We start from the raw sequence: 25,114 nt of genomic DNA on the forward strand, positions 1-25,114 counted from the left end.
TTGCATGTTTACAAGACCTTTACAGTTGGACAAAAGTTTCTTTTCTACTGTCATGTTCTATTTGTTAACAGGGTGTTTATAGGAGGATTGGGGAATGTGCCTCCTCACAGTCAAGGAAAATAGGAAGTTTACAATTAACTTTCATTGACATTGGGTTGGTTATATGCAGGTTATATACAAGAAAAGGATTTATAAAAGCTAATTGGTCTATTCTGTCAAAATGATTTTTTTTCTTTTTGGTTTTTCTTTTTAATTGCTTCATATATGTGTAGCATAGCTTCAAATGTGTGAGGAATAGAACTACGGGTGGCATTATATGGCGTAATTGGGGGTGGAATATATGCCAATACAAAGGTTAATCTAGTGCTCCCATTATAAAGCCTACCTTATTGGCTGCCAAGTAAATGCTCATTTGAGATTGTTATGCCAATATAACATGTCCACATCTTAGCAGCACAGTTACAAGTAGTTAAACTTGTAAATGGTATTTTAGATTCATAACCATTGTCCCAGTATGTTTTTAATGTGCAAAATAATTACTGTACACTTTTTCCATGTAGTTAAGGTCTCTATGGCTGGCCAACTAAAATCAACAGTGGTAAAGGAGGAGAACGTGTAAATAAATGAATACCAGCCTTATTGTAGGATTAAATCCAGGCACAGAATTAGCCCAGGTGTCAGATACAGAATGTTACCATTCTTACTTCACTGAAATGTTTGGGGTGTTTTGCAGCAACTTTCTGTCAAGTAGACACGCACATGTTGATTAAAATGGGACTACTTTGCTGTTATTAACACAACTCTAACGTCACTAACACCCCTATTTCCAGTGTGCATGTTTAAGCCTGCAAAAAGGAACATGTAAACTCTATCATTGTTAGTCTATGCAGTTATAGTATGTAATTAATTATACACAATAATATGCTGCCCTCTGGAATGTTGCTGAATACCTAAATGCTCATAATGTACATTTTTTTCTAGAGTCTAGACTCTAGACAATCCTGACTGTACATTGAACATAATAAACATGATGCCCTCTAGAATGATACTGGAAGTGTAAACAGATAACGAACACGTCACTGTAGAATAATACCAAATACACTGAATCAAAACTCACTGCACTCTAAAATAATACTGCACAACTCCATGTATGAATAGCATGCACTTTACAGCAATGTAGAATATGGCAATATAATACCAGGTGGCTCAAGTTTTCTGTGTGACAAAGGTAACCAATGTAAGCAATGTTATAGTTGGCTAGAAATGTGAAATAAATGTTCATGGGACCTGTATGAGCATCTATAATTGTGGGTCCCAAGTCTTTGAAAATCACTGCTCTGTACCTTGCTTAGTAATTAGTGCCAACAGTAAAAAGATATACTACATAAACTATGCAGTGTGGGGACACAGACTATCTGCCATTGTATGAAGTGCCATTTACTTATTTAACATTTGGCAGATTGTCCTCCACTGCAGTATTCAGTACAGTGCAACCATCAGGAACGAAACATCCGCAATGAATTATATACTATATCCAATACAGGACCAGGTGCAGATCTATGATAATGAATATCCACAATAACGCAGAACTGTAATATTATACTGAACATGCTTACCCTGATCTCAGTACATTGATAAATACACATAAAAATATTGCAGTCCCCTCTGGCAGTGAAGTGGTTAAGATTAATATTCTGGGAGTTTAGTGACTTTGTCACTAATATTTTCTTTTATTTGAGTCTCTCTCCTCTGTACCCACTATTTGTTTCCTCTTATCTTTCTATCTTAACCCTTTCTTCTCCCTATTCCCTCATCATTCCTTCCCTTCTTTTACTCAGCCTCTCTCATAAGCATGGCTGAGGTTACAGAGCTGTATCCTATTCCCCATTTTGTCTTTTGGGTGCCCCTTCTGGATTTAGGCACATGAAAAACTGGAACAGGAGAGGATGGAGCTGCAGAGTATTCAGCTTTCTCACCACGACCTGCAGAGGCAGCTCCATAACTGCCCTGAGGCTCTGCGGGAGCAGGTGCAGTGCCAGCTGACACGGGTCAGTGTGCCATTTTCAGTCTTTCCATGGCACAGCTGTCTGTCACAAAAATCTTTCTACTTTGTTACATGCACAATTCACATACATACATCATTACTCAATTTCTTTTATTTAAACTTATCCCAATACACACTCATCTACACAACATAATTCTCCAAGAATTTAGATCCACAAAATTGTACTACTCTTTGCTTTTCCCTGAAACATACACTTGCTATCTTTTCTCTGATTCACCAAAAAGCCACAGCAACGTTACTTTTATCCCCCACATCTGAACTTCTAAATATATATATATATATATATATAAATTAATAGTTTTTATTTTTTTATAGACCTAGATTGAAAGGAAACCATGATAGTTGGCCTGTGCTGCAGGGATTCTCCTCTTTTAGGAGTTCCCTGAATAATCCAAGCCCTCACTCCCCTTGTTCCATAGTGAACTCATGTATTTTGGGACATGAAGTGCCTCTGCTTTTCAGAGAATCTGTGCACCACCCACTATGGAAAATATTTTAAGTTCCAGAACCCACCCGTTTACAATGGTGAGGGATGAGGTTCAACCAGTATGGGTGGGATGGGAAGAAGGTATGCACTGAATCCACTATTTTGGATTCGGCCGAACCCCCGAATCCTTCGCAAAAGATTCGGCCGAATACTGAACTGAATGGGAAGGGGAGAACATTTTTTAATTCCTTGCCACCCGATTTCCCTCCCTGGATTTGGTTTCAGCCGGGCAGAAGGATTCGACCGAATACTGCTGAAAAAGCCTGATTCCTGGCCAGATCCTGGATTCGGTGCATTCCTAATGGGAAGTGAGAATATATGTTCCCTTTAAAGCTTCTGCCTTTATCCTAAATTCGTCATGCCATTGCCTTTCTTCTAAGGGTCAGCCCCAGATTTGTGGAAAGGCCACCAAGGCCCGAGCCTAGGGTGGCAGGATTCTAGGGGGCGGCATGCTGCCCAACCATACCCACTTTGGTTCAGAAACACTGGGAATGCGCAGGAGATAAAATCGTTTTTTTCCTGTGTGCCAATGCCACTTGCTCTGGTCCTGATGAAATTTTGTGCCAATAAAAGGCAGGGGCAACAACGTTAGTGGGCCTAGGGATGCCTGATATGTAAATCTGGCCCTGCTAAGGGTGGTGGCAACCAAGGAGATTAGTCAGCCAGTGACAAATCTTCTCTACTGCGGGTGACTAATCTCCCCGAAATGCCTGCTCATGGCAAGAATACATATTGCAGTCGCTGGGCGACTAATTTCTCCCTGTGCCACTACCCTAAAACCTTCAGAGCTACTGCCATCACCGATAGTCAACATTTTTTTTATTCTGAAATATACATTCTGCTGCCATTTCAATGATTGCTACAAGCTGCTGCTTTCTTTTCCCTGAAGACCAGAGAGCTGCTTATTTTTGCCATTTGCCAAAATGCTTATTTCTCCCTCTGATCAAATGTAATGTTAACTTAAAACATTATTAAATGGCATTCTTCAGGCAGGCGCTCATACCAACATTTGCCATTGCAGTGGTTAGTGACTTTTTTTTTTTTTTTTAGACCTGTAAGACAACTCTAAGGCACAACCCTTGCATTTCTTCACTGAAATCACTGTGTGTGCCTGCAATCAGGACTGGACTGGGATTCAAAATAGGCCCTGCCATTCCTAGTACACAGAAACCCCAACAGCCCACTTAAGTCTATGGCATCTTACAGCAGCCCCTCTGGCCAGAACCCACAGATTGCCAGTCCGGGCCTGCCTGCAATGATTCAAAGTGCAGGCAGGACAAGAGGCTAATGCTCATGTAGGGGCTGATTATCTATCTGTGTATATCAGCTGTCCAGTTTCAGCACCATATGGCATTAGCCTAATGGTCATATATTCAGAAGTCTGGTACATTTATATTATGACTGCATTTCGTAGTTTTGGAAATTCCCAATCCATTTAGGGTTGCTAGAATTTTACTATAATTATTAATGACATAAGTATATAATAGAAATATGAGGACTAGTATTTTTTTAATAGAAAAATGCCAAGTCTAAGGTCACCTAACTAGCAAGTATTGCTTAAAAGAATGCACCACATGTCAGATGCAGAAAAAACACCAATCAGTACAAGCCCTAACACACTCCGCATTTTTTCTTAATACATTGCGTTCAGCCACATTGTGATGGGGTCTTTTTACATTATCCCCTTCAAAAACTGTTAATTTTTGTCCTAACTTTTTACAAATAAATGTTTATACTTTTTTTACTCAGTGTGCTGATATGACAAACTGCTCCCAAGTTTCGTACTGAGCTCCTGCTACATTTTCTTTATTATAAATATAATGAAAAAATAGGCCAGATACAGTGGCATATTTACTAAACAGTGAAACTTCTCCACAGTTCACCTCAATTGGTCAGGTGTATTTTCACAACACATCTCATATTTGCTAAAAATAATATGTACACTTAAAGAAACACAGATATGTGTCCTTTTCTCCAGGCTTGTAGTGGAGAAAATTAGCATGAAATGCAAAAGTGGTTGCTTTGCGTTTCATTCTTGTACTCTTAGTAAATTTGTGAATTTTCGATAGATAAAATTTCACGTTTACATGAATTTTAATTTTAGTTGTAAATATCTTAAATAACTATGCCCCATATCCTAGTCCAAAGTACTACTGAATTCAGCAATAATAATTATTGCTGTATTTTAAGTTTGTTTGGTACCCTCTCTTGCAAGTAGTTGTCTTGCATTCTGAATCAAGCACTGTTGCACCTAAATAATCAAGTGTAGACCTTGCTCACACACTTCATGTCAGACTGTCCTATTTGTACCTAAATGCATACACAGTCTGGAAAATTTTGCTAAATTGCACCAGATGCAGTGCAGCTGTGTCAATCACATCACCCCCCCCTCTTGCAATCTCAACAATGCTAGAATTCTGGGGAAAAACTCTGCATTGTGGGAGATCAATCTCGAAAATGCGATTGTGGACACTTGTGCCCTATTGGGTTGATTTCTATCCAGTATTCTCATAAGCTGATGATAAAAAGCAATTACAATTTACTACAGATGTGGGATCTCTTCTTGCAATATGCAGTCTCCCACAGAGCTCCATCTTAAGCAAATCGTTTTGTGTTTTTAATCTCTATAGTTCTAAAATAGTACCTTGTGTTTGTGTTAACTAAGCTGCATGAATCCATGTTGGTGGCAACACATAAAGGAAGTGTTCAGTGTAAAATTGAAACTGGGTAACTAGATTAGCTATATTGAAGTTTTTTTTATTTTGCACAGCTAGTTAGTAATGTAATTTAAAAAGGCTGGGTTGAGTGGATGTCTAACATAATAGCCAGAACACGGCTTACACCTTTGCGGCTCTCAAACCGGTTACCAGTCCCAGACTTGAAGGGAGCCATATGGCACATAGCATGCAGATCACATTGAAAAGCAACCTAACTGAACAGCTAAGGATCAAAAGCAACCTAACCCAACAGTTATGTCCCCCCTTCAAGTTGCTGATTTACTAAGAGGTTAGAAAGCTGCAAAGGAGGAAGCTGGGTTTTGGATATTTTTTGCTATTTTAGACATCAATTCACTCCAGCCCGTATAGATTTTTGGCTAGCTCACTATATTAGAAATGTTTTTTGTTTTGCACAGCTTATCTATTTAACCAGTATTTTTTTACACTAAACTGTTCTTTTATTATATGGTGATCAAAATTAAGGAAAACCTCCTGATCAGAAAAGCACTAGGTCTCAAGCATTCCAGATAATAGATCCCATGCCTACACAAAAATAATCTAATATGTTTTATACACTTTGTGTTGATTTTAAAAAGAAAACATAATATATTGTTTATATTAAACACTGCGATATTTTAACATTTTAGTATAGTGTATTTTAACATTCTGAACAGATACACTACCCTTATGGTGCTCTCTGCTCCTATTTACTGTATAAGGATATCCACAAACCTACACACTGGTATTGCACTTTTTCCCACCTTTGCAAGCATACCTCTTCCATAAACAAACCCCCAATTTTTTTTTTTTTTTTACCAAACATACACATACGCACACTGTTTTCTTCTGGGTATGGGACTGTATAGATGTTGCAAGTGTATGTTGTGCTTTTGACTGCTAACTGCCCCTTAACAATTACTAACCTCTCTGTCAGAGCTGGTTGGGCAAAAAGGCATGTGTATGTTTGGTAATGCATTATGCGTGAGTTTGTGGGTTCTATCCTGTGGAAATGATATATCTCAGTATAAAAGAAATGTATGTTCTGGATTTAATGTTTAGATAAAAGCTTACCCTGTTTTATATTTTTGTCAGCTTGGTTGTGTTTTGTCACCTATGTGTGAGTTGCCTCTCATCCACTCTTTTTTCCTGTAGATTTATTTTTTGTTCTGTTTGGTGTTTGAGTTTCCGATACCTTAGCTCATGGTGTAGACGTGACAGTCGCCTCTCTGTACAAGAAATCTTATACTGAGCTGTTACTTGTCTGAATGTTGGTCTTGCTTCTTATGTATGAGAAAGTGTCTCTGCCCATGGCAGTTAATTTGTGCTTTGTGATTGTGTAAGGATTTGTATGATCTGTGTGTGTTGCTAATTTGACATCTTTTTGTGTGCCTCTTGAACTGTGACTGGTAAGTTACTGCTTTGGTCTTGGGCCATCTAACGGTACTTTTGGCTGTGTTCAGGAGTCTGAACTCCTGGAGACAAAGATGAAGCTGTTTGAGGATCTGGAATTCCAGCAGCTAGAGAAGGAAAGCCGCCTGGAAGAGGAGAGAGAGACCACAAGTCAGCAACTTTTACAGAGCAAGGGGGAATGCCAGCGAAGCATCACACGACGGAAGGTGGGGTTGGGGTGCCAGGGGTAGAGCATACAAAGTTCTAGAGAGAAAGCATGCAGTAGGGGGCAAGTATGGGATATAAGCAAAGATATATGGTAAGAAGGTGAATAAGGGAGATTCAGAGTGTAATGTTCCATGTATGATTAAATGGGAAAATAATAATTTACATAAAGTATTGTGAATGGGGCTTGTAGTAAAGACATTTAAAAACTTAGCTACTCCTGGAAAATGGAACCCCTGCAGCAAAATCATAGTAAAGTAGTAATATCCCAGGAAGTGGGCTCAAAGACTTGGCTCTCTGGGGTAATTCTGAAAATTTGTCTTGCCCGTGACAGGAACGACTAACTGCTTTGGAGATGCAAGTCAATCAGATCTGCCTCCAGGCAGCACAGGATGCAGAACATCTTGGCCAGGAAAGAAGCACTGTTCTTTTTCAGCTACACAAGGTAACTGATCAAGTTTAACTTTATAGAAACAATGGGGCCAGATTATGAGGAAGAGCTGCTTGTATGTTGCTGATTTTTCCCATCCCTTTGTCAACAGAAGATCTTAATGTTTGAAACTTTAAGAAAAATATTAGATTAATGCCATACGTGGCTGTTCTCCTCCTGCGTATAAACGCATGCAGAGAAACAGCCAACCTCTCATCCAGTCAGGCCTACAAAGAAATGAAGCAAATACTGCTCAGACTCACCGTGTGTAATCAAAAAGCATAGGGCCACTATTAATTAATAGGGGTGGGTATGGGGGGGACAATTTATCAAGTTTGATATTCCCTTGGCGTTACAAGCCATAACACATGGAGAGAATAATTGTATATTATTTACATCAGTCCTTGCCCCAATGAAGCTTACAATTTGTGGTTGCTATCCCACTCACACACAATATGGACAGTTTTATTAGGAGCCAATTGCCTGTAAATTTTTGGAGTCTGGCTGGAAATCAGACTACCTAGAAGCACAGGGTGAACATATAGACTCCTTGCAGATACCACTGTGGCTGAAATCAAGACTAGGCCCACAAAGCTGCAATTCAGCATAGTGAGCTTTGTATAAACAAACCCAAAACTGTTAGGCTGTGTGGTAATGAGAAGCTCATTATGTAGATTATCTGTGGACTGGTCATTTTTATCAGTTTCGCTTCTGCAAACTCGGCAGAGAAAGAAAACTGAGGTAGTTTTATTTTCTTGTATAGTGCAAGAAATCAAGAAAACCATAGAGACTTCTTAATGTAAAAGACAAAAAGAGTGTTCAGAACAAGCCTTTACCTTTTATTTAAAAAGAGTATATAATGCATATTTAATGAACTGTCACAATACAATAATGTTTAAAGAAACGGTAACACCAAAAAACTTTAATTATTTTCAAGGAACGACAATATAATGTACTGTTGCCCTGCACTTGTAAAACTGGTGTATTTGCTATAGAAACACAACTATAGTTTATATAAACAAGCTGCTGTGTAGCCATGGGGGCATCCATTCAAGCACAGGATACACAGTAGATAACAGATAAATTCTGAAGAATCCCATTGTATACCACAGAGCTTATGTTATCTGCCGTGTATCCTGTGTCTTTTCTCCTTTTTCAGGTTCGAATGGCTGCCCCCATGGCTACACAGCAGCTTTTTTATATAGAATATATTAGAGTTTCTGAAGCAAATACACCATGTATGAGTGCAGCACAACAGTACATTATATTTTCATTAATTCAAATCACTTCCATTCTTTGGTCTTACTGTACCTTTAAAAATTTATGTTCGCAATGGAGACCTGTCCTTGTCGGGAACATCGCAGGCAGCCAACACCCATGAATCTGTTTTGTAGCCTTTGAGAAATGTCCACCCTATCAAGGGAAGTGGAGCAATTCTGTTGTGGGCTATAGTGATAAGATTTTTCACAACTGCTCCACATCCACTTTATAGAATAGTTACCCTGTAAAAACGTTCATTTATATTTGTTGCATTTTATTTGTATGTACATTTGCACTTTTCCTCTTTTTATATTTTCCTCTATTTTTTATTCTCCTTTGTGCTATAGACCTAATTTGGTGTCACTTTGGTGCAGTAACAGAACATAATGTAATACACATAACTTGTGTTTCTATTTTGTGCACAATTCTGATGTCTGTGGCCCATACAGGAGAAAGAGAAGCTGGTTCAGTTGGAGAGAAGATACCAGGCACTAACAGGACGACGGGGATTCTCAGCTGGATCAGCTGCTCTTAGAGAGGTGAGTTCAGAATAACATTATGTATAACTTTAATTATCTAACATTGCCTATAACCGTTGAGCGTGTTAATGTATATACTTTATATAGTATAACTTGTATACTTAAGTATAACAATATATCACAATACAGTAAAAGTACAAACAGGGAAAACTAACTTTGCAATAAATATAAAAAGTTACAGACTGTTCAGTGTTTTAGGAAACACGAGGAAGGCGCTCCCTACTTACAGTTCAAGTATGTGCACAATATATTATGCAAGTGTTTAGCATGTGCACTTGGCATCTGTTAAAAGAAGAAATATCGGATTCTATTTCAATTACAATATACATTTAAAGTGGACCTGTCACCCAGACACACAAATCTGTATAATAAAAGTCCTTTTCAAATTAAACATGAAATCCAATTTCTATTTTTTATTAAAGCATTCATAGCTGTTGTAAGCTCATTTAAAAATCTCAGCTGTCAATCAAATATTGTCTGCCCCTCCTCTATGCCCGTGGCATGGAGGCGGGGCAGACCATTACTTTCACTTTCCATTCAACACTTCTTAGATGTCACTGCTCTCCCAACATTCCCCCTTCTCTTTACCATTTAATTGTGTATCCAGGGCATAGGGATGGACATCGGGTCCCCCATTCTGGTGCACAAACAAGATTCTGAGATGATGCAAGGCTTGTCTTAATAACAGTGTATACAAAATGGCTGCTGCCTGCTTGCTATCATTTTGAAATCCCAGACTGAAGGAAACAAGATTCAAATAATTTATATACTGTAATTAAAGTTAATTTTGCTTGACTAATGTGATAAAATAGGATTTTGAATAATTTTTTTGGGTGACGGGTCCTTAAAGGGCCCACCATTTCTAGTTTAGGGTGCTGCGAGGACCCACCACTTCTGGTGTTGAGTGCTGTGGGGTCAGGGCAGAGTCTGCCGTCTGGGAGTTAGTACATGCCAATTTACAAAATACCTTTAATTACCCTTTGCACAGGCTGCTCTCCACATCTCTGAGACTAGTGACTGCTTACTCGCTCAAGCTGATGTTTCTTGCATACCCGCTATCCCTTCCATCTGCTCTTACTCCCCTTCCCGGCAGCAAGAGGTAAACTCCTTCTTTCCGAAACGCCAGCTGACCACTAATAACCTGCTATGATACTTACTGTCCTTGGCAGAGTGTTAAATATGCACCATTGTTCTTGTGTACAATGTAAGTGTGCTACTGGCTGCAGCTTGATATGAAACAAGTCTGACTTATCTATCTATCTCTCTATCTATCTGTCTATCTATCTTTCTTTCTTTCTTTGCCTTCTTCCTCCCTCTATCTGTCTATCTATCTTTGCCTTCTTCCTCCCTTCCTCCATCACTGCATTCAGGAATACGTTTGCCTTTCTGATGTGCTCCGCTTGTACAGCAGCTCACCTCTTGTTCCTGCTTTCCCCCTTCTCTCTGCTGCAGAGCCCACCACCGCCCTTGAGGTACATTTCTCACCAGTCTCTCATTTCTCCTACATACTGGGCTAGAAAAGGTTTACCACACTTACAGTGTGACATTATGGCATTCAAAAACAAACATTATCTTAAATAACATGATTTCACCAGTATATAGTATGCTATTTTTTATGAAACTTGAGGGAAAGTGTTTGTTCTTTTATGTCTCATTTAAAGCCATGAAGCTGCAAAACAAGGGGTCTATAGAATATATTTTGTCTAGGCTGCTGAAACAACATTTCTTGTATCCATATACTGTATGACTTTGAGGATGGGTTAGAGATTTTTAGGTTTGCCTGATGCACAGCTCAGAGGTTGCTGGTAAAACATTTCCATTACTCTCATGAGAAATGAATCACTATGATTTTAAATATATGGTCATCATTAAGGTCCACAATTTGTACAGGCTTCACCTTGGTTCATAACAATGTTACTGATATTAAAACATTACTCTATTATCTATTTAGTCATATCTCCAAAAATACCTGGGATGGCAAATAATTGTAAGGATTGGGGCTCTTCGTCACTGTTCTGCCTTACAGTATGAGAACTGAAAAGTTAAGAGATCCTTAAAGGAGACATATTATGTACAAAAACAACTGTACCAGTGCATCAAACTCTTTAAATATAGACGGAATGCGCTTTAAAAAGTTTTGTCTCTGGTTACTAGTCCTGCCCATCGGTTCTACTTCCTGCTGTCTTCTTTCCCAGACTGTGCAGGGCAGCACTCTGCACACTGCCCTGTAGGATGAGAACCAGCAGCTCGACTGACCTAATAGGGAACTGAAGCCTGTCTTTACTTGTGTGACTGCAGGGCTGTGATTGGCTATCCCCTTCCTACTGTGCTTCTGGCAGGGACCATTAGGACACGCCCACTCTTCATTTGAAGCAGGGACCAGTGAACATCTATGGGGAGCTCCAATAAAGGGGCTAATTTTGAAGACAATCTTTTTCAAAATATATAACCAGCACCATATATTATACATTATTGCCTATGAAATGAACGTTTTTTTTATTTATCCTATATGTCTCCTTTAAGTATATTTGTAACTTTACCAGCATATTTAAAGCTGATTTGAACCCAAGAATACAATTTTGTCTAATGAAAGAAAATATAATACTAAATTTCCAGTATACATTCATTTGAAATGTTTATCGCCTTTAAAGTTCTTGAAAATAATTGCTATTGAAAGCAGTTTTTGTTTCTCTCTGCACTGCTTGCTCTGACTTCTAATAATGTATCTGAATTCAGCTCCCCTCCAGCCAATACTCCATTTGCCATAAATGCTGGGCATGATTGTTCACAAGTCTGTTAAGCAGCTAGCTTATGGTCCATTTTTTTCAAACAGTCAAAACAAGCAGTGTGGAGAATAGCATGGAACAGATAGATACTGCTTTAAAAAGTAATTCTATCAACTAATAACTTTAAAACAATTTAAAGTAGTAATGCATGTGTATTGCTTAAAATTCTATTTTCTTTATACAAAATTAGATTTTTGTGTTTACATCCCATATAAAGGTTTATTAGAAAGCTTTAGAATGCATTTACTTCACTTTGTAAACATACTTATTTCTTGGCATTTATTAAAATTGAATATTAGTGGTATTCAAGCTTTTTGAAGCCATGATTAAACTCTCTCTAAAACCACGAGTGCCATGAAAGTTATTAAAAGATCTGAATATAAAAAGTATGAACAGAAAAAAAAATGAACATCTTTAAAAGCTCTAAAAATTCAGTTGGCTAAAAAAAGTCAAGTAGGATCAGCACAGGTCCCATTGACTTCTATGGGACATGGACTGCTGTTACTTTGAGAAGTTTTATAGTAGAGTTTTTCGTGGTTTAACACTTATAAATCTTACATTTTTAGAGTTCGAGAATAATTATGATTCGTGAAGGAAATCCGAATGTTCGTAAATAGGCCCCTAAATGTTATGTATAAATGTACGTGTATATAAATATGTATATTTAGTGCTATTTCAGTGACTTGTATTTGCTCCATATTCAATGAAAAGTTTGGTATTTGATATTATAACTAGAATTTCTTTCTGTGTGTATCTAAAATAATGTAGGATGTTTATCAGGGCTTGTGGTGACAATTCCTCTACCCATAGTGATATCATATCTTTCACTAGTACATCACTTTAGATCAGCTACAGGATATTCTGGAAAGCATGCCCACAGGTTCTGCCCAAACGGCTGTACCAATGGCTGGTCCTGATGTGAACTCCGCCTCTTGTGCTCCTACACCTGAGGAACTTCCTCCTGTACATCTTTCTTCTTCATCTTCCTCCTCTCCCTCCATTTCTCTGGAGGTTCGTTCACATCTTTCATATTTTTTTTTTTTTTTTGACCTGTCTGTCCATCCATGCATATATCTCATCTGTCATTAACTATATTTGTGACTTAAATGGATTTCACTACACCATATTATGCTATGTTTTTTTTCTTTGTCTCTATATTGGTCAATTCCATGCTTACCCCCACTGCATCTTTTCCCCATCTCTTTGCCAACATACTCCAGATGAATTCCCCAACAACAGAAGGTCACTCCGCACCCCCAGCTTCTGATTTGGATACCTGGTACCAAGATTTAGTAACTGCTCCTTCTGCCTCTTCTTCTCCATCTTCTTCCCCTCCTCCACTCCCTGCTAAATCTCATTCATCTCGTAAGGCTTTGCAGGTAATCTGCCTTCACCTCTTGTGTGCTGTCTCTATCATAAGCAAAATCATAGCTAAATTCTGTTGTTTTCTCTGCTGGTGACCGCAAGTCATTCTGGTACAGCATTATACAGGTCATACAGAATACTGTTAGTAAGTGAACAAATTTAGGCTAAGGTCATGCCAGTACATAGGAGTGTAAGTGCATTCAGTTATGTTATTGGATAAAAAAAAATGAGCAATGTGAATAAAAATGTCTTTTTTTTCCAGATAACACCTTTTAACATATGTCTTCCATTTAATTCAGTGAAAGAGGCTTAAACTATAAAATATTGTGTTCTGTAACACAGCTCGTGTGTGTCTTGTAACTTTCATCATTCACCTGTCCATCTTCCCACCAGATTTCTCGCTCTCGGACTGAAATTGAAGGTGGAGGCACCCTTCCACGGATGAAAACAGTCTCCCCCTCTTCTTCTCACTTTTCAGTGGCCACTCTGGGCCGTAGTGTTTCTCCAAAGGTATGTAGATGGATCCCATTAATTGCAGCAGCCAGTGTAATACGTAGGTGAATGATGCTGCCATTTTCCAGTTATCCAATATGACATTTTTAATGTTCCTGGAAATGGTATCAATTTTTGCAGAATGCCCCTCTGACTCTGAATGGCACAAGCAGCCTCTCCAGGGGATTGGCAGTAACAATGCAAGACATCCAAAGCAAGAGACAGCTGGCACTGCAGCAAAAAGGTGAGTTTTAGAAAAATAATGCAGCCTTCCTCTGGATCAACTAGCAGTTAGGCAGGTTAAAAAAAAAAAAAAAAAGTTGAACTTGATGGACGTGTGTCTTTTTTCAACCTAATTTACAATGTTACCAGTACAGTGCCTAGCAGACCTATGCAAAGCAATAATCCCTTCATGCGCCATTAAGTTTGTGCATTATATGTTCCAATTTCATTCCTGGTCAGCTATTGCCCTGACTAAATATTGTGCCATGAACTGTACAATATTTTCCATTTCTTTGTGAGTGACCTGTGTGTGCTTTGTATGCAACAGAACATTTTGTTTTGACTATAAAATAACTATACTATAAGTAAGTATAAAATAGAACTATATTATATAACTTTAATATAACCAAGTTAAAATATATAATGTACAGTATTTAAACTACAATAATAATTTCACTTTTTATCTCTCACATATTGTGTGTCTCTTGGCTTGCTCACGCTGTGCTTCTCACTCCACACTTTCACACTGTCTCTTGTGTGTGTCTCTTGAGCAGACAGTCTGAGTACAGAGGATTCTCTTCCATCTGAAGTCGCAGGTAGTTTGGCATTTAATAATCCCCTGCATGCAAAAATACTTATAGCAGTGATGATTTTCAGAGTGCCTTCACCATTCCTTCATCTTTTCATGGGCTGTGTGGCTGATATCTTTATACTAATTTTCTATGTTATTTTAAGTAGCTCTGGCAACACTATATGAACAAATAAGGTACCTACCTGTCAAACATCTAATTCATAAACAAGGTTATTGTATATGTTGGTTCTCCTTTTGCTGCTAAAGCAACCTTTACCCACCCCACTTTCCTGAGTACGATTTCCACTAGGTGGGATGTTCTTTCATTCATATATGAGAGTTTCACCATTGATGTTGGGGTGGAAACAGGTCTTGCTTAGTGTTCCAATTCATCCCACCGTTATTGTTTTTGGGTTATGGTCAGGGCCAGGCCAGTCAGATTCTTCTACTCCCATCTCTACAAACTAATTCTGTATGGTCAAGCATTATTATCCTACTGAAATGGCAAAGGGCTTTCCCCAAACTTTTGCCACAAAATAGAAAGCACAGAACTGTCTAGTTGCACATATCTAGGGCAATGATGGATGTATCTTAAACAGCCAATTCATTGGGACATATTTTTAGCCATAGAGTATATGTCCTGCCCTATAAGTTTTTCAGTGTTAGCCATTTTGCCTTATTCACTGGTAGATTATTTGATTTGGCCCCAATAAAAGTAAGAAAGTAATATAAATGTGGTGTAAATGGCAATACTGATGGCAGAGCAGACCTATGAAAACTGTACTGAACAAGTTATATTGGGTTGGGGGAGGATTGCTAGTTAAGAAAGCGAGGTAGCACTAGAAGAGCCAAAATTCCTTTTTAAAAATTTGAATTTCGACTCAAGTTTTGCTGCCCCTGGTAACTTTCGGGCTGCTGCCCCTGAGGCGAGTTTCTTAACTTGCTTCATGGAAGCAGCACCCCTGGGAAAATGAACATTTAAATATTTTTGAGCAGCTGGTCAATTTTTACCGAGGGCAAATATTCTCTAGACTAGACCGTCAAATAGGTACTGATTCCTATGTGTTAAAATTGAGTAGGAGTAATATGGTTTGGAGGTGTTGTCTAGCAACAGTATAATGGGGTGATATGATTTCAGGGTAATAGTCTGATATCGCTGAAGCAAGAACACCCTCTTAAGTTTTCTTCACTGTACAGGCTTTTCCTATATTATTCTGTAATAAATGTAATTAAGCAAAGAATTGAAGGCACATATTACCTTTTACAGCAGAACAGAGTGTTCACTTTTATCTGTTGTCCATTGTTACTGCTGGTCAATTAACTAAAAAGTCCAATTCAAATATATTTTCCACCATTTGAGGGTATATGCCACAGGACTCAAATCATTGTTCAACAGCAGAATATATTTTCACTTGTACAAACAATAAGCAAATATCACTGTTTATCAAAAGTTATTAATATTTTGCTGATTTATTTTTTTATGTACTTTTGCAGTGTTTGTATACCATGTGAATATTTTGGAACTGTATTTCATGAGAAAAAACTTGATAATTAGGGAGATTTTTTTCGGTTAGGGCTACCTTGGATATACGCTATTCAACTATAAAAGAGTGGCTGATGGAAGTGTTTTTATCTTTATTGTTAACCACATTATTAGCTAAGGAGGGCCTGAGCAAACTGTAACCTAGGGGGGGCTGAAAAAAAAGCATGATAAGATACTGATGGTTGTTCTAAAGCCTTTTTTCTGTATAATTTGAATTTTTGCATAGATTTAAAACAAGATTTTGATGTATAGAGATATGAAAATGTTTCCCAGGTCAGCAAGTGATAGAGGAGCAGCGCAGACGTCTTGCAGAGTTAAAACAGAGAGCTGCAGTTGAGGCACAATCTCAGTGGGAATCTCTCCACGGAGCCTCTAATCAAGGGTACACTCCCATCATGCACCACTCCATTCTTCACCATCAGCAGGTCCATTCTCGTGAAGATGACCCTACACATGGATTTGACACTCTTAGTCTGGAGAGTTCTGATAGTTTGGACACTAGTGTTTCTACAGGAAACTCTGCATGTTCCCCTGATAACATGTCAAGGTAAGGTTTCTCTTTTTGTCACTACTTTGTTATTGTCTAATTTCTTATTTCCTCTTGTAGATAATCTTAACACCCTGCTTTTTCAAGTTTTCCCAATCAGATTTTTTTTCCCTGTCACTTGCTTATTGTCACTCGCATTAATTCTCCACCCACTCATTCTCTTTTTCTAAAAGTGCTAGTGGTTTAGACATGCTGAAGATAGAGGAGATGGAGAGAATGCTTCTAGAAGCTCATGCAGAGCGAGCCAGGCTTGTAGAATCCAGGGTAAGTTTTTAAGCATTAAATGGTACACTGCAGTAGAAAATAAGTTTTAAAGCTCTAGAGATGGAAGTGTGAAAAGGAATTTGCAGATTTGTGCTTGTCTTCTACATCTTATTTAGGAGCGTGAGGTGGAGGTACGCAGAAAAGCACTAGAAGATGAGAGGCGAAGGAGAGAAGAGCTGGAAAGACGCCTTCAAGATGAGACAGCTCACAGGCAAAGACTAGTAGATAAGGAGGTCAAGATGAGGGAAAAGCATTTTTCACAGGTTAGAGTGCTGATTTGCACCTGTAGCAAACATTAACATGGCATGATGTTGCTTGGAGATGTGAAGTATACTCTGGTTTTTAATATATTCCTTCTGCTTTAATTTCCTCACTCCAGGCTCGTCCTCTTACACGCTATCTTCCTATCCGGAAGGAAGATTTTGACCTCCGAACTCATATTGAGTCCTCAGGCCATTCAGTAGATGCCTGTCCTCACATCATTTTAAGTGAGAAGATGTGCCGTGGCTTCCTGACTAAGATGGGTGGAAAGATAAAATCATGGAAAAAGCGCTGGTTTGTTTTTGATCGCCTCAAACGTACCCTATCGTATTATGTAGGTAAGGGTCCAGGACAAGATGTGCTTCATCTTAAAGCTGCATGTTGTTACAAAACTTATCTGGAAAGTATGGTTCAAGTAGGCCCTTCACAAAACTTGCAAAGTCATGTATTCTGTGAGTTGAGAAATGATTTTATAATTATTTTAATTCTGCAAACATTTCCAGAAACTAGAAATTACATTTTTAGAATGTACACTTCAACACTAAAGCGCAGAGTTAGATTTCTTTATCTAGATTGCTAAAGTATTTTACATTTGCCCAGATGCCGAGTATATGTCGGCCACAGGACAGTATTGTTTTATAAATTCTATAATTATTTTGGGGATGGGACATGTGCACATTTTATAGTATAAGTGTAGGGTTGTGCTGCATATTAAAGGAGAAGGACAGGCTAAAATTAAGTAAGCTTTATCAGAAAGGTCTATATAAATACACCAGTAAACCCTCAAAGTAATGCTGCTCTGAGTCCTCTGTCAAAAGAGAAACAGCATTTCTTTCCTTCTATTGTGTACACATGGACTTCTGTATCAGACTTCCTGTTTTCAGCTTAAACCTCCAGGGCAGGGCTTGAGCATGCTCAGTTTGCTCCCCTCCCTCCTCCCATCCCTGCTGTAATATGAGCTCAGAGCTGTAAGTGAGCAGGGAGAGACTCAGGCAGGAAGTGATGTTACAACAAGTTTATATGGCAGCTTCTATCATAAACAAACAGAGACAGTATCTAGAGCTGTTTACTCAGGTATGGTAAAGCATTCTGCAGAATAAATATAGCATTCTAGCTTGCACTATTGTGGTTAATCTGTTGAAAATAAACTGTCTTGGAGCTTTCCTTCTCCTTTAATATTGCGTTGTGCCATTAATTTGACCTCCTCTCTTGCAGATAAACATGAGGCAAAACTGAAAGGAGTTATATATTTCCAGGCCATAGAAGAGGTTTATTATGACCACCTCCGGAGTGCAGCCAAGGTGAGATTGTTGCTGCAGCCACATTCACATTCAGTCTTACTTTTCAAGTTTATAAACATTTTCATTTAGTATTTTGTTCTTTCTGTAATTTCACATTCCCAATTTTAGCCCATCTTTCTTTTTCTGTACCTTTTTTTTTATTTGAATTAGTGACCTTTCTTTCCTCTACAGAAAGGACTTTTTAACCTCAGCCTGGCCACTGTACGTATATATCCGCCCATACTTCTGGTCTTAGTCCTTTACTGTAACCACACTACTACTTCAGGGCTGGATAAAATACACTGATGTGTGTTATTAACTGCATGTTCAGCTTCACTATTAACATTGGGCTTTCAAAGCAGATGTGAAGCATCTTGTCTGAAACAGCCTTTTAAAAACCAGCTGGGCTAACACAAAATATTTCAACCTAATGTGTTGGTTTAAACAGCTGTCTTCAGAAGTAAGTTATAACCTTGATGCCAATAGATGATTTATGGAAGACTGTCACCTACTAAGGAAAAAAAATCCTTCCGCAGTGATACAAACAGATGTCCAATCTTTAACTCACAAGAATGTCAAGATATTTTTGTGTCTATCTTTTAAGACACTGGAAAAGATTTAACTATGCTAAAAAAAACTGACTTTGTGCTTTTAATCTGATGTGTATATACAACTTGAACTCATTGCTATTTAATTGCTTGTGTAGCTAATTCATTGCACCAGTTACACACAAAATAAGGTGTATTTATATTATTTAAAACATGGTAACTTCTGAATGTTCCCATTCAGGCAACATTACAGCCATAGGTTATCCCAATTTTTTTATGCGCATATTGTTGACTATATAGTCATCATTTACATTCCATTAAACTAATTGACTACAGTACCGCAACACCTTAACTGGTGATTCCTGTCTGGATTATTCATACCATTTCATCCATTTTATTAGTTGCTTGCCAAACTACAGTATATTATCACCGGTATTTGGGAGTTCCTACCAAGAAGTTTGGAACTGTGATCTCTTCATATGGGCCAACTGATAACCAATTATGCGTTAGTTTTTTGCATGGATAACAGTGATCTTATCTGCTACATTAGCTATAACAAGACAAATATTAGTATACATTTTCACATGTATTCTCACATATGCAAAAATTGTTACTGACTAAAGGGAGAAAAAGAGGTTGGAATTAAAGTAATGATGATAAAGAAATAATTATTAGTGCAGGAAATAAATATTTATAGTGGCTCTATTCTCAACACAGAACAGAAGCAGCTTATAAATTACAATATTCATATATATTTTATATTTATTAGGACTGGGGCCCCACAGCAAATTCCTTTTTAGGGTGAAAGCATTTGTCACCCACTGAAAATCTGCACTACCCTTAATCAACAAACATGAAAATATTATACTCATGGTTAGTGCAGATTCTCAGATGATCAATCTGCCCTTGTGCTTTGACCCTTAGGGCCACTTAAAATTGATGAATAAGACCTTTTACAAAACATATATTAAAACTGATAAACAGTCTGCCCTTCAGTCAGCTCCTTATACCTCCCAGGTCACCCAGTATTCAAAAGGTCTGCTGCCTCTAGTTACACATCTGATTGCCTTCATTGTTAATGTGCAGGAACAGATACATTTGGGGGGGGGCATGTCCTAATCACTTTGCCAGGCTGGGTTAGAAGAAGGGAGATTAGGACATTCTAGCAATATAAAAAGGGGAGGTCAGAAGGGTGATCACGCTAGGAGATACTTGAAAATAAAGTGGTGCTTTCTGAAACTCTTTCAAATCAGCCGTGCTTGGGTTCATTGATTATGTAGATGGCATGCCTAATATACACCACTAGGGTTGCCACCTTTTCTGGAAAAAAATACCGGCCTTCCTATATATTTATCTATTTTCCCTATTAATAACATTGGGATCAACCCTCATTTTTATCGGCCTGGCCAGTAAAATACCAACCAGGTGGCAACCCTATACACCACTCTGGGAGCCAAGCTTTCTGAGCTCTACACTAGCTGAGCAACCCGACTTGAATCTGAAGTGCTGACCCACCTCTAGAAAAAGTGCTGTGTAGGGTAGGAAGGAAAAGTGTAAAGCTGTTAGCCCTGCCCAATCCTATGTAATGAAAAAGTTGCAAACTAATAGGGTGTTTGGTATGTGTGTGTTCTCTGTGTGTCACATGCTAACTTTTACCTGGCAGGAGACCTTACATATTATTTTTATTATTAAATTGTGTGCGGTTGTGAGTGTTACTGCACATGGCTGCAAAGTCTGCATGTCACTGCACGACGGTTATTGCATGTCTGTGCTATGACAAATATGCATGTGTCTTGTTATAGTTGTAGCAAGGTGTGCAGTTTTTGCTTTATTTTTTTTAATATATATCCCATATATTATAATTAATGTGTGTGTGTGTGTGTGTGTGTGAATGGTTGGCTGTTTTCTAACCAGCGTGTGCTGTATATATGCAGTTATGTGAGCCTGTGTGGTACTTATTTTGCCTCACTGTGTGTATGTCTGTAAATTCATTGTGATCCCCGATTGTCAATCGCCACTGAAGTCCTCTCTTATCCCCTATAGCAGATATCCGATTTTCTTTCTGTGCCCCTGTGGAAGGAGGTGGGTGAGAGTGGATGTGTAGAGAATCTGCCTGCGTGTGGAGTGCGTGTGCTAGTGTGTGTTTATAACGGGCGAGACCCCCCATTTTGAATTTGCAGAGGCTGAATATAGTGTGCAACCTGGGAAGAAAAGTTATAACTTTACAGGTTTTCATTTGTCTCCTCTCGACAAACAGAGCTGTAAAAGCCCCAACATCCACAATGGATTTGTTGTCTTGTATGCACAATGGTTTTTAACCAAGTAGGATACATATAAAATATGCCATATTTTGAACTACTCCAGCTATTCATATTAAAATAAAACAAGAACAATAACCCATAATGCTCTATAAGTTAATAAACCACGCATATTGCATGGTATTTTATTTTTTTTAACAAACTTTAGCAAGTATAACCCTGAGAGGGAAAATAGTCTCTTTATACATTTCTATTTACAGTTCACTTTCCAAAGCAGGTATGTTCTGGGTGCCGGATATTTAGAAATTTTTCTCATAAAGTTCATACAAAAATTTCTAATTCCTTTAAGCCCACCAGAAGGAGGGAGCAAATTCCCATTGGGAAACGAGGGCGTAGGTCATACTCTGTAGTGGCTTTAGTAAGCCCCAGTCTATTTGCTTTAACTGTTACAGAACTACACTTCCCACCATCAATTACATTTTATCTGAATATTCTTATTCATATGTTGCACGATGTGCATGTTTTATATTCTCTGCCTGCCCAGTTCACAATTCCTTATGGAAGTTTATTTTTATTGTGAATGGGAGAAAGGAAGCACTGGAAGGAGGCTGCAATTGGAGTGAAAAAAGTGCATGGGGGGGGTCTGCAAAATAAGTCCTATGAGTAGGAAGGCACCCCAATAAAAGGGGCTGAACCAATCTCTTAAACGGGATTTTATTTGGGTCTCTTAAACAGGATTTTATTTGGGCAGAACTTGTATATGGTTTAGGATACACTGACAGCAGGAGGGAAGTGGATAGAAACCTGCTAAATATGTGGCCCACTTATATTTCATCCTTGTCAGGAGGTTGCCAAGGCAGAATAGATGTTTGCAATAGAATTGCCTGATAAATATTATTTTATTGAATTTATAAGGAGCACTGTATAAAATATAAAACAATAAAGTATAACAAACCAATAAACCAAGAGAGACCAGAAGGCACTGCTGTTAACTTGCAGATGTAATAAACGTTGTCCATCAGGCCTGTGACAATGATAGTGATGATTGGAAGCTGCTCACGGCCATATGTATTCACACATTTTTCTAACCAATATGGATGTTTTGCTGCAAAACCTTAAATAATTCAGTCTTTTCATTCTGCGCAGAGTCCGAACCCAGCGCTAACGTTCTGTGTCAAGACACACGACCGGCTGTATTACATGGTAGCGCCCTCCCCAGAGGCTATGCGGATATGGATGGATGTCATTGTAACTGGGGCTGAGGGTTACACTCAGTTCATGAACTAATACAGGTGGCTTCCCTATAATGACACACTCCTCAGGAACCACAGGCAAAAGGGAGATCTTGAAAACAATTGTCTCTTTATTCAGTGTTACAATCATACACTACCCACTGCATCCTGCTGTCAGGCAAATGGCCAAATCTTTGGGGCAAAGCTTACAGCAGTGCAAAGCTCTTAAATACATCTGGAGACACTGATGGTGCAACTGTGCTTTTGCTACATGCAAGCACAGGTTAAACAGTACTGTTATCACATTTAATGGTTAGAAAAGTATTAATGTTTTTATACCTTTTTTTGTTTTTTTTTTTTACTTGGATGTTTTTCTGGTGCCGTGACACTTTGATCTAGATTTTTAAAGACGAGCTGGTAGTGCAATAATGCTACACCAGTTACAGAAACTACTCTCTATATATCTGTATATGTTTTTGTTACTTTTTAATGCTTTTATTAATGCCTTATTGTGGTCTCTCACATGTGGTGGAGATATTGTTGCCTTGCCCATATCCCTTCTGCTGTGGGCAACCTCATTGTGTTAACCCAAATACCACCTGTGCCTTGGTTATGTGAGGCAAAAATCAAATGATATTTTATTCTCTTTAAACTGTCCAAAGCCCTTGGTTTGGTTCTCCGCAGAGGGGGCTGTCATATTTTACTTACAACATGAACAGAAGATGAGTTTACCAAACTATAAAAAGTTTACGTCCATACTGACATTTCAAGAATTACGGGGAGACGGGTTTATTTGGAATAGATTTTATCCTTGGGCTTATGTTTCCTGTACATTGTTCTGCCTTGTGTGTATCAACACATTCATATTCTATATAGGACTAGTTTTTTGGAATGTTTTTGTAATGATCACCTGTTTTGGTCTAATCTGATCTGAGTTTTGTATGTTAAATCTAAGAGGAGTTCTGTCACCTTATAATTATCCGTATCAAGGTAACTCTTATTTGGCAAAAAAAAATCACAGTATTCTCATTAAACATATATATATATACATGTAAATACATATATTATCTGGCAGGGGAATAATATATTATGAATGGTAGTACCGGATGAAATGATTAAAGGCGCTATAATGACATTTAATCAGGGATGGTAATGGTTAAACAAGCTGGACTTAAATAAAAGACCATACATTTAAAAATGTGTTTATTTCCTTTCTTGTACCATTTTTGTCTTTGGGGCCCTGTCTTGGCCCCATTTACCTGCCAGCATTGTAGAATTGACACTGAGGTTACAGAATGAAAGGTATTATCAATACTACAAGGTTTGTTGTTCTGAAGGAATTGCTAGGTAATGTGCAACCCTGATCAGTTACACTCGTTGGCAGTTAAAGGGTTAACGTGGGGAAACTGGTACCTCCAGAAAAGGCTCAAGAAGCTTCCTTTGAAAATGTACCTAATGATGGGAGAAATTCACAAGCGAGGATATAACTTTGCACCAGCACAATATCCTGTGGCAGTTGGGCAGCAATTTGCGTTGCTCACTTTAATTATACACTTGGAATAATTAAAAGCCATTTTCTGATTGATGTGGGTTTACTGCACTGGTGCTATCTTTACGATTTAGTTGCAAATCACAATAGCTTGGGGCAGTATATTGCTGCCTTTTAAATATATATAGTGAATAAAGTACTCCCTCTTGTAAATTATAAGGATATTGTAAGTTACTGAGGAGTTTCATGACCATATAAAAGCAAGAGGCCGAGTGTTTTTATACAGGTCAAGGTAACTTCTAATATCCTCATATTTTGCAACTGGGGGTACTTTATTTATTATAATACACAAGTTTCAGTGAGTCATGTGACAGGAATGACATCAGAACTCACCGTTTATAACTGATGACATCAGAACTCGCCATTTATAAGGATATAATTTACAAGATATTCATGGCTTTTGTGTATTATATAATGGATTTGTGCTGAACATATATTTTGCCTTTTGTTTTATTAAAACTTTGTTTTTTGTTTAGTGAAACTAAAATTCCTTTTGCGTATGAAGATTCTCATTCATTCGGGTGTATCTAGTCGAATAAATTCGAAGTCAACTGGACATTGTTTTTTTTTCTTGAAAACTTTTCACCTCTCATCCGAATGGCTTCTCAAAAATATGAATACGAGCATACCGAGGGGCCCATTTACTAAGGGTCTAAGTGAATGTTCTAATTCAAAAACTTCGAAGGAATTTTTGGGTACTTCGACCATTGAATAGGCCAAAATTTGATTCAAATTGAAAAAACTTCACATATTTGACCATTCGAACATCGAAGTACTGTCTCTTCGACACTTCGCCACCTTAAACCTGCCGAATTGCTGTTTAGCCTATGGAGGACCTCCTAGAACCTCTGAGTCTTTGGATACGTTTTTAGAAGTCTAAGGTTTTTTTTGTATGATCGAATGATTTTTACTTCGCTCGAAAAAATACTTAGACTATCGAAGTATCAAATTCGCTGGTCGAATTTCAAAGTTTTTTAACTTCGAAATTTCGACCCTTAGTAAATGTGCCCCCCTAGTATGAGCAGAGGGGGTAATCTTTCATCTCAGAAAGAAAGCTCTGTTGGGAATTGTCCTTGGCTGGGTC

At 38.2% G+C, this 25,114-nt stretch overlaps 1 protein-coding gene across 22 annotated transcripts in view; it reads left to right on the forward strand.

Annotated features, from left to right (window-relative positions):
* Positions 1 to 23,679, forward strand: part of LOC108696447 (pleckstrin homology-like domain family B member 1) — an 80,261-nt gene extending 56,582 nt beyond the window's left edge. For 5 of the 22 annotated variants that reach the window (XM_018225826.2, XM_018225819.2, XM_018225813.2 and 2 more), the window contains 18 exons: positions 1,920 to 2,048; positions 6,730 to 6,885; positions 7,218 to 7,328; positions 9,023 to 9,112; positions 10,101 to 10,211; positions 10,483 to 10,584; positions 12,730 to 12,909; positions 13,119 to 13,277; positions 13,657 to 13,773; positions 13,897 to 13,999; positions 14,532 to 14,573; positions 16,365 to 16,638; positions 16,812 to 16,902; positions 17,019 to 17,165; positions 17,282 to 17,501; positions 18,379 to 18,464; positions 18,636 to 18,665; positions 22,396 to 23,679. In XM_018225826.2, the coding sequence (XP_018081315.1) occupies positions 1,920 to 2,048; positions 6,730 to 6,885; positions 7,218 to 7,328; positions 9,023 to 9,112; positions 10,101 to 10,211; positions 10,483 to 10,584; positions 12,730 to 12,909; positions 13,119 to 13,277; positions 13,657 to 13,773; positions 13,897 to 13,999; positions 14,532 to 14,573; positions 16,365 to 16,638; positions 16,812 to 16,902; positions 17,019 to 17,165; positions 17,282 to 17,501; positions 18,379 to 18,464; positions 18,636 to 18,665; positions 22,396 to 22,536 (2,289 nt within the window). In that variant the 3' untranslated portion in view covers positions 22,537 to 23,679. The other 17 variants (XM_018225815.2, XM_018225816.2, XM_018225817.2 and 14 more) reach the window with 17 other exon arrangements.
* The last annotated feature ends 1,435 nt before the right edge of the window (positions 23,680 to 25,114 follow it).

This window comes from Xenopus laevis, chromosome 7L, assembly GCF_017654675.1.
Source record: "Xenopus laevis strain J_2021 chromosome 7L, Xenopus_laevis_v10.1, whole genome shotgun sequence".
In the NCBI taxonomy this organism is placed as follows: domain Eukaryota; kingdom Metazoa; phylum Chordata; class Amphibia; order Anura; family Pipidae; genus Xenopus; species Xenopus laevis.